At 41.8% G+C, this 13198-nt stretch overlaps 1 protein-coding gene and 2 long non-coding RNA genes across 5 annotated transcripts in view; 2 read left to right on the plus strand and 1 right to left on the minus strand.

The window, feature by feature from the left end:
- DPYD (dihydropyrimidine dehydrogenase) overlaps window positions 1-13198 on the plus strand; it is a 505368-nt gene that overhangs the window by 7045 nt on the left and 485125 nt on the right. The window contains exon 1 of one of the 2 annotated variants that reach the window (XM_081914136.1): window positions 4336-4426. The exons of the other annotated variant lie outside the window; for it this stretch is intronic. Within the exon in view, the coding sequence (XP_081770262.1) occupies window positions 4364-4426 (63 nt within the window). The 5' untranslated portion in view covers window positions 4336-4363. Of the gene's footprint in view, window positions 1-4335; window positions 4427-13198 lie in introns of those variants that run through there. 2 annotated transcript variants of the gene reach the window in all.
- On the minus strand, window positions 242-12396 carry LOC309371573. Its single transcript, XR_014169212.1, has 2 exons — window positions 12298-12396; window positions 242-529 (listed from the first exon to the last, which is right to left on the minus strand). It is a non-coding gene; the product is annotated as an uncharacterized lncRNA (long non-coding RNA).
- LOC309371565 lies at window positions 6554-12939 on the plus strand. 2 transcript variants are annotated; one of them, XR_014169203.1, is made up of 4 exons: window positions 6554-7252; window positions 8789-8938; window positions 11925-12000; window positions 12313-12939. It is a non-coding gene; the product is annotated as an uncharacterized lncRNA (long non-coding RNA). The 2 variants fall into 2 exon arrangements; XR_014169204.1 differs by lacking the exon at window positions 8789-8938 and having other exon boundaries at window positions 11879-12000.

Genomic DNA, 13198 nt, shown 5'->3' on the forward strand with positions numbered 1-13198 from the left:
AAACACCATAGGCACAGACTTACCGGTACACAGACTTACAAACCATTGATAATCAGCAAGGGGCACACATAGCTAATGTGGTACCTACAAATCCCCTTTCATCCAAGCCTCACCTTTACTGGCATCCGGTGTGGGGTGGATGGGCACAGCTTGGCCAAAGATATCACCTATCCCTATCCATAATTGAGTCTTTTCAAACATGTTCTGGAACTTGGGCGTAATACAAGATGAGCTGGAGGCACATGGTACACATTTGTTTAATGAGTGCTTTGCAAAGCTCATGTTCTTTGACCTGTGACTATTTGGTTGAAGGATCTCTGTGTTACAACAGACAATTAAGGCTCACAAAGTAGTGACTTAAACGGCAAATCCTCTTGCGGCTGTGTACACATCACCGTTTGCTCTGGCTCCTGTGTGAATCCACCACCGATCCCTGAAGCTGTGTCCACATGAGGTTAGCCAGATCTGTCCCGAAGCTTCTTGAGAAGTCCTGCTGATTCGATGTGTTTTCCCTCAAACCAGCTTCAATCTGATTTGAAAACATAAACTACAGTTAAGGCGAAGTGTGTATGTTTGAGACAGCCGTGGTGCATGTGCAGATATGTTTCACTGAGTTCTGCGGGGTGTTGTAGGGGCGAGGGAAACCAAACGGGTGACACAGATCAGGTAAAGGCATCCCCATCCTATCACTGGTGGGTATGTTGCTGTTTAGTCGTTTAGTCGTGTCTGACTCTTCGTGACCCCATGGACCAGAATACGCCAGGCACTCCTGTCTTCCACTGCCTCCCGCAGTTTGGTCAAACTCAGGCTGGTAGCTTCAAGAACACTATCCACCCATCTCGTCCTCTGTCGTCCCCTTCTCCTTGGGCCCTCCATCTTTCCCAATATCAGGGTCTTTTCTAGGGGGTCTTCTCTTCTCATGAGGTGGCCAAAGTATTGGAGCCTCAGCTTCATGATCTGTCCTTCCAGTGAGCACTCAGGGCTGATTTCCTTAATAATGAAGAGGTTTGATCTTCTTGCAGTCCATGGGACTCTCAAGAGTCTCCCCCAATACCATAATTCAAAACTGGTGTGTATAGCAAGGTGCAAATATGACTTGAAATGCAGCAGGGGGAAATGACCTTGCTGCGTTTTAAGCTGCTAACGTGTGTCTTGCCTAGGTCAGTGACCCATGGATTACACATTTAACCATGCTATCCTACACACATTTACTCAAAAGTAAGGTAAAAGGTAAAGGACCCCTCGATGGTTGAGTCCAGTCAAAGGCAACTCCAGTATGGAGTTGTGGCGCTTTTCTTGCTTTCAGATCAAGGGAGCCGGCAGACTGTCCGCAGACAGCTTTCCAGGTCATGTGGCCAGCATAACTAAACCACTTCTGGCATAACAAAACACCATGATGGAAACCAGAGTGCACGGAAAATGCCATTTACCTTCCCACCGCAGCAGTACCTATTTATCTGCTTGCATTTGCGTGCTTTCGAACTGCTAGGTTGGCAGAAGCTGGGACAGAGCAACGGGAGCTCACCCCGTTGCGGGGATTTGAACCGCCAACCTTCCGATTGGCAAGCCCAAGAGGCTCAGTGGTTTACCACAGCGCCACCCGCTTCTCTCAGAAGTAAGCCCCACTGAGCTCAATGGGACTTGCTTTTAGGTCAGTTCCAAGATTGCAAGCTTAGTTCTGTGCTTCTAGTTGTTTACCTCTGCCCTGGTTTATTTAATAAGGCTCATTTCATAATTTATGGAGTATGACTCTTTAAAATAACATTTTGACCAGATTCTTAAGTTTCCCGTGGAATAAAAGGAACATATTAAAAGTCTATTAATAAAATTGACTGCCTTGACAGCTTTTCTTTTTTTTAAAAAACAAAAACAAGAAATGGAACCCCAAACAGAATTAATTTGTTGATTATTTTTAAAGTTGTCACAGCTTCTTGAAAGAGCTATCATAGATAGATAGTTTTAGTATTTCCTCTTTCTTAAAAAAATGTATGAAAAACAATAAGAAACCAAGAATTTCTATTTAAAATGTTTCATTGACAACCATTTTTCATATAGGTTACTCCTATCCCCACATTTCTGTTCATCTCAGTTTGGGTGTTCTAGTCTTTTCTGAACTGCTGAACAAATGCAGTGGGCATCAACCTTTAGAAATGAATTGAAAACTTTAAATGATTAAAACCAAACAACCTTTCATTGTACTTTGACATGGTAACTGCAGAAAATAGCTCTGTTGGGTAGATGTCTTTAATATGTTTGTGGTTGTTGTTTTTTTAAGCTCACAAAGATCTATTACCAAGTTTTTAGAAACAGCAAATTTCAGCTTGCATGGCTTTTCTTGTATATTTAGTATGCACATCCTTTTGTCTATGACTTCATTTGATGTTAAAATATGATGGGTGAGTTTGTTACATTGCCAGCTTTTATCTGTTGCTGCTCCTTGCCTTTTTTATATTAAATTTATGTGTCTGACTCTGGTTTGGCCAGATATATGGATTATGTGTCATTCCCAAGGTAGTTTGGAAAAGATCCTCCAGATTGCTTCAACTTTTTGGCAATTTTTCTCCTGTCCTCCACAGTGACACATTTTCATTAAGTCCTTGATCCAGGATGACCCTGTGGGAGCCTTCTCCTTCATTGTAAGGCAATCTTTCCTGGCTAACAACATAGGGTCTGTTTGTAGCAAGCTTTTTTTTTTATTACTATTTTAAAGAGCACTTTGATAAGCACTAGGTTCCTGATGAAGCCTATTGTTCCTCCACTCAGAGACCTCGGCTTGGTTGCCAACTCCAGATGTTCCCTTTGCAGTGGAAGGGCTCCCAAGAACAAAACAAATCTGTTTCTGCCTTTATTTCATGGCACTTGGAATATCTCTTTTGTCTGCTACCTTGAAAGAAGGGCAGAATGCAAATGCGATGAATGAAAATTAAAAGAATATCTGTATGGCATATGCATAGAGCTGTCATAAAACTGTTAACTCATATTTTTCTCTGTGAATTGGAAGGGAAGTGCAATAAAATGGGATCCAGAGCTAAGCTTCCATAGGTTTGCTTGTTGGGAGACTCATAGCCTCTCCTCAAGTTTTGTTTCCTAACTTGCAAAATGTGAATATCAGAGGCTGTCTTTTGTAGGATTGTTATGGATGAATAAGATAAGAAAATAAAGTGGGCCATAAAAGCAGTTTTGGGGGGAATGAAGTTACTTTGCAGTTAAGATTGTTCACATGTAAGGTTGCACGTAGCATCCTGAAAGTTGAGAGAATAGTTTAGGGGTGGATTTACAGCACAATGGACAGCAGCCATAGCAAGAATTGAGCATCTGGTATGGGGAAACAAATGACATTATTTTGGCTAATTCCAGTTCAGATTAGCAGAGAGTCCCTGGCACTGCTTAGGAATTTGAAGAAACTTAGTGCTTAGTGTAATTTGTGAGTTTGGGGACACACACACACACACACACACACACACGACACACACACACACACACACACACGACACACACACACGACACACACACACACACTGATGCCTGGCTCATTGCTTCCAATGGCATTTGATTGTAAATGAAAACTGCCTCTTCCAGCTTGGAAAACCTTATTTTTAACTGTCATGCCATCTTGGTCGGCCATCTTGATTCAAAATGGAGTATGGCATCCAAGCACAGAAGGAGACTGCTTCATCCTACGTCAGGAACTCTTGTGCCAAGTTAGGCCATGGCATCTTGAGAGGCATACACATTGGCACAGTTGTGACTTGCCATGCCATATTGGGCAACAGTCCCTTCAGAACCACCCAGTGCGGTTTTGACCTGTGATGCCAAATTGGGAAAAGTTCCACCAAATGGTGGAAGGGTGCAAAGTGGTTCTGCTGCTACCCCGCCAAGTGGGTACTGAAGGGGCTGAACCAGGGGGGCAATGTAGAAGGCCCTTCTGGAGCTCTTGTCTAAACGGCCTCAGCCCAGTATACCTGAAGAAGCGTCTCCACCCCCATCGTTCTGCCCGGACGCTGAGGTCCAGCGCTGAGGGCCTTCTGGCAGTTTCCTCATTGCAAAGCTACAGAGAACCAGGCAGGGGGCCTTCTCGGTAGTGGCACCTACTCTGTGGAATGCCCTCCCATCAGATGTCAAAGAGATAAACTACCTGACATTCAGAAGACATCTTAAGGCAGCCCTGTTCAGGGAAGTTTTTAATGTGTGGCATCTTAGTGTATTTTTGGTCTTTGTGGAAGCCGCCCAGAGTGGCTGGAGAAACCCAGCCAGATGGGCGGGGTACAAATAATAAATTATTATTATTATATATTATTATTGTCTAGAGGTGGCACCTAGAAGATCAGGATTTTGATTCTTGCATTACAGAGGGTTGTACAAGATGATCCTTAGGTGCCTTCCAACTCTACAATCCTGTAAACGCCTTTTTCTTTGGGGGCAAGAGGTGAGATCGTGATTGATTTTGTGTTTGTGTGTTTGCAGACTAAAAGTGTGGTTTCTGGTTGCCTTTTATCTCTGCTGTGCTTGTGGGTTGGCTGAAGTATGGTGCTAAAAATAGTTAAATTTTCTTAGTTGTACATTCCCTCCCCCAGTTTTTATTTCAGTTAGCTGTTGTTGTTAATTGCTGAGTGGATTGCTTAATGATGTTATTGAAATTAGATACTGTTAATTGACCTATTCAATAGGTTATATAGGTATGTTTTACACTTAAACTTTTGATAAACACTTGGATTGTCAGTGGTGTAATGCATTTTTTTTAACAGCTAAATAATTTGTGCTGCTATTGTATTTAGATTCTTGTCATTTGATTTTATGTGAATTGCTTTCAGTACAATCAGTGTGATCCAATATATGTCTACTCATAATTAAGTCCCATTGTTTTCAATTGGACCTACTCCCTGGTAAGTGGGTATAGGATTGCAACCACTGTATTTGTGGAAAATGCAGTGTGTAAGAAATCAAATGACCAGGACTATGACCACACAATCACAATTAATATAAGGAAACTTTGATTTTAATTTAAACAAGCAACAAAAATATGACCTCTTATACCCTTAACTTTACATTTTTTGCAGCTGTAGCTTGTAATGCTGTTTTGAAGCCGAAATGAGACTTTAGTTTGTACTATAATGAAGAGATGTGGATTTCTTCATATGTATGAATTAGTCATGCATCATAAGGGTCATATGAATGATTATCAAGGAAGTCAAATTTCCTGTTTTATGTGTGTTTATCTGAGTATAGTGTTTCATCCTTAAGAATTCCTTGCCATAGAAACTCTTAATGGGTGGAGACAAAATTAAAATCTTACTTGATTAGAAAGCCACATGGCATATCACATTTTCCTCTGCAGCTCTCGTTTCTGACTTAATAAATTCTTCTCTTTTCTCCCCACCCCACAACTGCTATCTTCAAAGAACTGACCATGTAATTAGAGGTGGCCTGAATACAAAATAAAATTTCCCTGCATTCTAAGGCAAATTTTGCCACACATTAATTTACGCCCATGTGAACAAGGCTTCTGAAAGACCATCAATTTGACATCTGGTCACTGCAAGATTTTCAAACCAAGAAATAGTATCCAATATTTCTTTTTTCTTCCACCTGTGCCATGTAAGCCTGTGGGCGGGAGCTGCCTTATCAGACATGGCTTCCCCCAAAGAACTGTTAAGGGTGCTGGGAGTTGTTCAGAGACCCCATTCCCCTCACAGAGTTACAGTTCCTTGAGCGGTTTTAACAGCCAGTCCTTCTTCCTTGGGAACTATAGCTCTGTTGAGGGGTCTCCTAACAATTCTCAACACCCTTAACAAATGATAGTTCCCAGGCGGCAAGCCATGAAGTTTAAAGTAGCATTTTTTTAAAAAAAGGTAAAGGACCCCTGACAGTTAAGTCCAGTCGCAGACAACTCTGGGGTTGCGGTGCTCATCTTGCTTTAAAGGCCGAGGGAGCCGGCGTTTGTCCACAGACAGTTTTTCCGGGTCATGTGGCTATCATGACTAAGCTGCTTCTGGCGCAACAGAACACAGAAACCAGAGCAGTGCACGGAAACACTGTTTACCCTCCCACCAGAGCGGTACCTATTTATCTACTTGAACTTTTGGGGGGGCATGCTTTCGAACTGCTAGTTTGGCAGGAGCTGGGACTGAGCAACGGGACCTCACCCCATCGCAGGGATTCGAACCGCCAACCTTCTGATCGGCAAGCCCAAGAGGCTCAGTGGTTTAGACCACAGCGCCACCCACATAAGTACAGTGGTACCTCGGGTTACATACGCTTCAGGTTACAGACTCTGCTAACCCAGAAATATTGCCTTGGGTTAAGAACTTTGCTTCAGGATGAGAACAGAAATTGTGCTCCAGTGGCGCAGCGGCAGCAGGAGGCCCCATTAGCTAAAGTGGTGCTTCAGGTTAAGAACGGACCTTCAGAACTAATTAAGTACGTAACCAGAGGTACCACTGTAAGTAACATTAGAGTGCTTTAAATGTATAGTGCAGACAGATGTGGTCCAAGATTGAAACTGGCTTATCGTGTGGAGAGCAGGACCCTGTATGGTTGATGGGTACTCCTGTAGACATGGGACCCCCTGAGGCCATGGGGTGTCCATGCGGCATGCAGTTTTCAGATGTTACGCTTTTTCCATGTCACTTCTGGCAGCCTCCCTGTGGAGGCTGTGGCGTCTGAATAGGCTGAGAGTCAAACGTGTTTTACCACCACCGTGACATTCAAATAGCCTCCATGTTTGTTGATCGCCCTTGGGGATGGTATTTTATGTAAATAGGACCTTGTTCTTGGGGCCTAGCCATCCTGCGTTTCACCGTAGAACATTTCCGCATCTTTACTTAAAGCATCAGGGAGAAAATGAGCAGGTTTTTGTTTGTTTAACCCTTCAGCAGTGGCAGAGTTCAAAACAAAAGCAGCTTTCTCTACCCCCCCTCCCCGTTCGCAGTTGCCTAGCAACCTCCCTCCCCTTTATTAGCATACAGTTTAATTCCTTTTTATTACAGGACTAAGCCACGTTAAGCATTCTTGTTCAGCCCAGTGCAGGTTTTGGCAAGCATTTGACTTGGCAAAAAATCAGAGAGAGAGAGAGAGGAGAAAATATGTGACTGACGCGGGCTGGGGGGAGAGAAAAAAAGAGAGAAATTGTTTGGCTTTAAAAGGCATCCTCACATGCTGAGCAAATAAAATTGCCCATCGCCCAGCTTTCATTTTTTGCTGTTTTGGGTTGAAACCAGCGAGCGAACTCTTCTATGTCTGTATGTCAGCTGAGGTAATTCCACACAGAACTGGGGCCATGTTCCAGCCACCATGGTTAAAAGCGTTAGTAATAATACAGTGGTACCTCGGGTTGATAGCTTAATTTGTTCTGGAGGTCCGTTCTTAACCTGAAACTGTTCTTAACCTGAGGTACCACTTTAGCTAATCACCACCGTGTGATTTCTGTTCTCATCCTGAGGTAAAGTTCTTAACCGGAGGTACTATTTCTGGGTTAGCAGAATCTGTAACCTAAAGCATCTGTAACCTGAGGTACCACTGTAATTTTTCAACCCTTCACCCTGAGGTCCGAGAACGGGTTGCAACAATTAAAACACAATGAGCCTCTCTTCATAGAAAGGTTAAGAAAGGCTTTCTTGCTGGTCAGGAGACTTGTGATTTGCACTTGTCCCTTCCCCCTTCGAGACACTTGCAACTGTAATAGGATTGCCTAGAATTTTATTTTAACTCTGGCTTATCATGGATCTCAACATTAAAGGGAAAGGGCTGTTGGAGGCAGGCTTAGGACCTGCGGCTCTGATGCAAGGAGGAGGTAGACTTCAGAAGAAGAAGTGAAGGTGCCTCAGGCACTGCATCTATCAGTTAGTAAGAGAAAGTAGGCAGAGGAAAGCAAAAATCACATGGAGCTGCCTCAGGCTTTGACTGTACTGGCCAGTTGGTCGGAGATACGTTGAAGGCTGTTTCAATGAGCTGAGGGCTGCCAAGGCTTCATGGGGGGACTCGCTACATTGGGAGCAGGGATAAATGGATCCTAGTCTGGATTATGCAGGTCCAGGATAATTATCTTTTTCCTGTAACTGCAGGCGTGCCTGCTGGAGTCCAGAAAAACGTTCAGGCTCCTTCCCAGTCTGTGCTAGGCAATGTGAATAATGATATATGCTCAGTATATACCCTGACGCACCATCACAATTCAGTATCTTCTCCTCGCGGTTTTAAAGCCTTTCCAGTGCCGCCTTTTCAAAACTCACAAGAATAGTTTGACAATGTGAATGAGTGAATTATTTTCGGCTGGCCGTGGAAGCCACACAGAGGCAGGAACTCTTCTGCATCTTCTTGTCTAACACCCAGAGATGCATTGCCTTCTCATGCATGCTGAAGTGTCACAACCAAAGCCAATGCTTACATTGAACTAGTGCAAATGCTACCTTGCTATTTTTTTCTTAAGCTCTTGAAAAAAACAATTGCCAAAGTTTGTCTATTCTCCTTGTGTTTATTCCAAATTTTAAAATTGGAAGCAGGGTGGGTTTGATTTAAATCGTTTCATTTTTGGAATGATAAATTTTCAGAGTAGTTTTTATAGTCATATCAAAAATTACTGATTTGAATATACTATTAGAAATACATGAACAGATAATTAGGAAATTATTGTGAGGTTTAATAAATTAACCGTTTATATTTGGACAACTTTTCTGCTGTACTTTATCGAAAAGAGAAAAACAATCATTTCCTTAATAACAATTTAATCATTGATTTTTATCCACCCTGATTGGAAGCGTTGTCATAATTGTCATATATTTGTTGCCCCTATTAGATGGGTGCTTATGGGATATTAACAGACACCCATGATGTCATACAACTATGAAATCTGAATGTCCCAGGGCTCTAGAGCACTCCTTGCTATTGACAGCTACTGCTGCTGTCAGAAATAGCAAACTTCATGGCCAGTGATTGCCTGGAAAAAGTAACTGTGACCATTTATTGCATTAGAACTGATGAGGTCCACTCATTTTGGGCTAGCAAGGACTTGGAACAAGTAACTATTGGATCTTTTTCTTGCAAAGTGTGGTTGTGGGTGCATGGTTGCTGTGCGGTTAATAGAGGAGCAGGTTTCTTCAAGTTTTGCATTGGTAGCTAGGACAAAGTGGTTTTTTCCTTTTTGAGCAGTAGCTCTTGAGCATGGCTCTGGATGCCAGTTTTATGTTGGCAAAAAAGTGGTGCGTAATTTGTTGTGAACAATCCTAAATTGCTTGACACCGCTTCAGAGATCTTGGAAAGGCAGGCTGCTTTATTATTGATATTGCTTTATTATTTTTGAGGAAGGCAGCAATATATATGTTTAAAATAAATTATGCCATGCTCCTGAGGGGGGCAGGAAATATTTAAAAGCCTGCAAGACTGCTGAAAATATTGTGCTGTTCTTCTGCAGCTGCAGTGTGACTACCTGTTACAAAATCAACAGCACTGTCTGATTAATAAGAGGAAAGGAGTAGATGATTTTGCTGGCTATGAGAAGATGTGTGTTTTCTCCAGTGCCCGTTGCTGTCAACTTTCTGCCCTTCTGTGCCTGGTTGCAACCCATTCCGGCTGCTCAGACTAGGGCTGGAAGTGATTTTGTAGGAAGATGCCACACTTCAGCTTTGATACGTTCAGTGTAAGCAGGCAACCAAAGAGATGAGGTAAGCAGCTCTTCTGAATGGGTCTCCTGTCTTCCACTGCCTCCCGCAGCTTGGTCAAACTCATGTTTGTGGCTTCAAGAACACTGTCCAACCATCTTGTCCTATGTTGTCACCTTCTCTTTGTGCCCTCAATCTTTCCCAACTTCAGGGTCTTTTCCAAGGAGTCTTCTCTTCTCATGAGGTGGGCAAAGTATTGGAAGCTCTGCTTCAGGATCTGAGCACTCAGGGCTGATTTCCTTAAGAATGGATAGGTTTGATCTTCCTGAAGTCCATGGGACTCTCAAGAGTCTCCTCCAGCACCATGCATGCTTTTGAATTGTCTTAAATCCCACATACCACATGGCCATGAGTAGTCAAATGCTGTGATCGACAGAAACATCATAGATGTTAATGCAGAGGAGGCAGTGGTAAAGATAATCTGCAGAGAAGAGGGATTTCTGTGGTTCAAAGGACAACCCAGCCATAAGCTCGTTGGGTGAGTGTCATTAGACATGCCTCTCTCGTCAGTGTCCTCCTTATGCAGCCACTAATCTGTAAATAACGCCAATCAAACTCATAGGATTACTACCCCCAATTAGACTTCATCTACAGATAATGGATATCATATGCTGGGAATACTTAAGAAAGAACATTATTTTGATTCTAAGTATTACCATAAGTAATGTAATAATACTTACTTACCTTTGACTAGATTAGTGGATTATCCACCTGTAAAATAAGCGAGGAGGGGAATCAAGCTCTTTCAAATATAACCCCCCAAAAAAAAATTCTTGAAAGGAAAAACTAGTCAGTTTTCTATATCATATTTGTAAATAGGCTTGGATGGTTTTTAATGCAAAAGGAATAGGCCAAGAGATGGGTGAGAGCTGAATTGATGCTAATTAGTGAAATTATTACCTTCTACCATGTAACTCTGAATTCTTTTTGGAAATTCTGGTTTTGTCCTATTTTTCTTTAAAAGGCAGCTAAAGTATGAAGGACTTTTAATTATGTGTGTGTAAGTGTGTAAAGTATGGCATTCCAGTGTCTATTTAAAATGTGGAATGGTGTTTACAATGTTCATGGAATGCTGCCTTAGAGCGAAATCCTGTGATTTTGTTTGGGAAAAGGTGCATAAGATATTTCTTTCTGGACAGGAGATGTGGTCAAATACTTGATTTTAACCAGTTCTTAATGTGAGACAATGGTTAGCTATATTAATTTTCAGCTTTCAGTTTCTGGTGTACTCTCAGTCTGTTGGATAGGTTTGTAAGGAGAATAAGAGGTAAGCCTGAACAGCAGCAGGAGAAAGCAAGTCACCATTCAAAAGGAAACAATGGAAGGGCAAAATAATCCAAAATGTAGTTTAGTAACCCTATCATTTTGGGTTTGCTCAAATATAGCACTATGATGTCATTGCTCACCTGAAGGAGATAGGTGAGACTGCTATCTTTGGTTGAAGTTCTAGGTTTCAAAGTGGTGAGGAGAACGTAGAATAAGGGTTGCTTCTGGTCAGAGTTTGCAATAATTGAGCTCAGAGGAGCTGTGGAAAAACTCTGTGCTCTCCCTAGTAATTGCCCACACCTCATTTTGAAGACTTGTCTCACAGTTGGAGAACACTGATATATAAGTGGTGTAAATTTTATGTCTGTTCCATCTGTTATCACAGTTGCTTACTATAGTAGTGGTGCTAATTTCAATGGAGCTGCTGCGGTTTTTAGAATGGCAGGGAAAGCTAACGGTGTTATATCTTCACCTTCTTCAGACCAGGGGTCTGAGAAAAGGGGTGGGGGTCAAATTTCGTCTGGTTTGCATTTTATTACGTGCCCACTTAACTCACACTTTCTGAAACAGTGCACAAACCAAAAACTCAGTTGTCCTTTGAAATTCACTCTTTGAATTTTGTGTTCCAGTGCCCCAACAACAACAAAGTGGATATATGGGAATATATGTAAATTGGTGTGTGTGCAAAAATGACATACTGATGGATTTATATAAAGCCTCACAAAAAATCCACCAGTGTTTTAGTGCGCATTGCTCCAGATACACACACACACACACACACACACACACACACACAACTGATGCAGAAATTTAATAGAAACTGAAATTGACAGATTTCCCCATTCTACATTTATCCCCCATCCTGCAACATGGAACCCACGTTTCATTTGTTTAATCTATGTATTTGATGTTCTGTTTATTTTCCTCTTCTTGCTTTCCCTCTACATTTTTCACCTCTTAAGAAAACTTTAACAACCACCCAAATGTTGATGATGCTATCCGTCTTAGGTCAGGATGCTGCTACCTGATGGAAGATGTACGATGTAAGGCATTCTGGCTGCATTGACAGCCCTGCTTTAGAAAGGTTAGCTGCTTCAGAAATGTCAATTTAAATGAATAAATGAACATTTAAATACATTTCAAAAAAGTGTTCATTTCCCCCTGCAGGATCTTGTATGGAAGTTTTTTTTTTAATGCATTTGTTTAAGACGTCCTATTTATAATCCAATAGCCCTCAATTTATGCTAATAAAACTGTTATGCAAACCCCACCATCATGTAGCTAATTTTTCTCTCTCTCTCATGCACACAGTCAGCCCTCATTTGTATTCATAAGGTTTATAGCCTGTAATTGCTGAATATTGGAAAAACAAGGGAATTACCTTTTTGTTCCCCAGAGGCAGGCTCTATGCTTCATCGCTGATCTATGGTGCTTATGACATTTTGAGCAGAATGTGTTCTGAGCTGTCATACAACTTGACGCCAAAGAATTTAAAGATTGCCGTCTTATGGACCTGCAAAGAGAAGAAAATGAAGATCAACTGAAAGTAAAAAAATAAAAAAAATAAAATAAATTGGATGCAGCTTCTGCTTTTGTCCCATTGATCGGGACCATTTTTATTTTCCTTTCCTCCTCAGCAGTTTTCTCTGTTGTGATTTGTTCAGTATTCTTATAATGTAATCGCTAACAAATATCTCTGAGTAGGCATATTTGTGTGTTTCGTTTCCCTTTCTTACTTCACTTATTAAAATGGTTGTGGGATTTCTATAAGCACTAAGGGAAGTAGCAATGTCTGTTCTTGTAAGAAAAAGACCAGGGACTAATTGGATTAGTAGAGTGTCTGGCATCTGGTGGGCGGGGCTTTTGTGTTGCGCTCCGGAATCGGCCCCTCCCTTCTCATGTTCAATTAAGTTCTGTTAGAGAGGCCAACTGTCGTTCTTGCCTCATGAGGTTGTTTCTGTTTTTCTCAGTAGCATGTTACTGTGTAACCATTTTCTTTATTATTAAAGCTTTTCTTGACATAGACATGAACCGCTTACTTTGCTGAAAGAAAAGAAACTGTCAAAGATTGGTGGAATATCCTAAATTGGATGAGTGAGGGGATATTCCCAGTCTAACAGGAGGATTGTTTTAGTCACCCCCACTGTCTACAACAGTTCTACTCTGCATGCCTGGTGTCCCCAAAAATATATATAGTAGTACCTTGGTTCTTGAACAGAATGCATTCTGGGAGTCTCTTCGAGTCCCGGAACTGTTAGAAAACCAAGGTGCAGCTTCTGATT

The sequence above is a fragment of the Podarcis melisellensis genome, assembly GCF_964234715.1.
Source record: "Podarcis melisellensis genome assembly, chromosome: 6".
NCBI classification, from domain to species: domain Eukaryota; kingdom Metazoa; phylum Chordata; class Lepidosauria; order Squamata; family Lacertidae; genus Podarcis; species Podarcis melisellensis.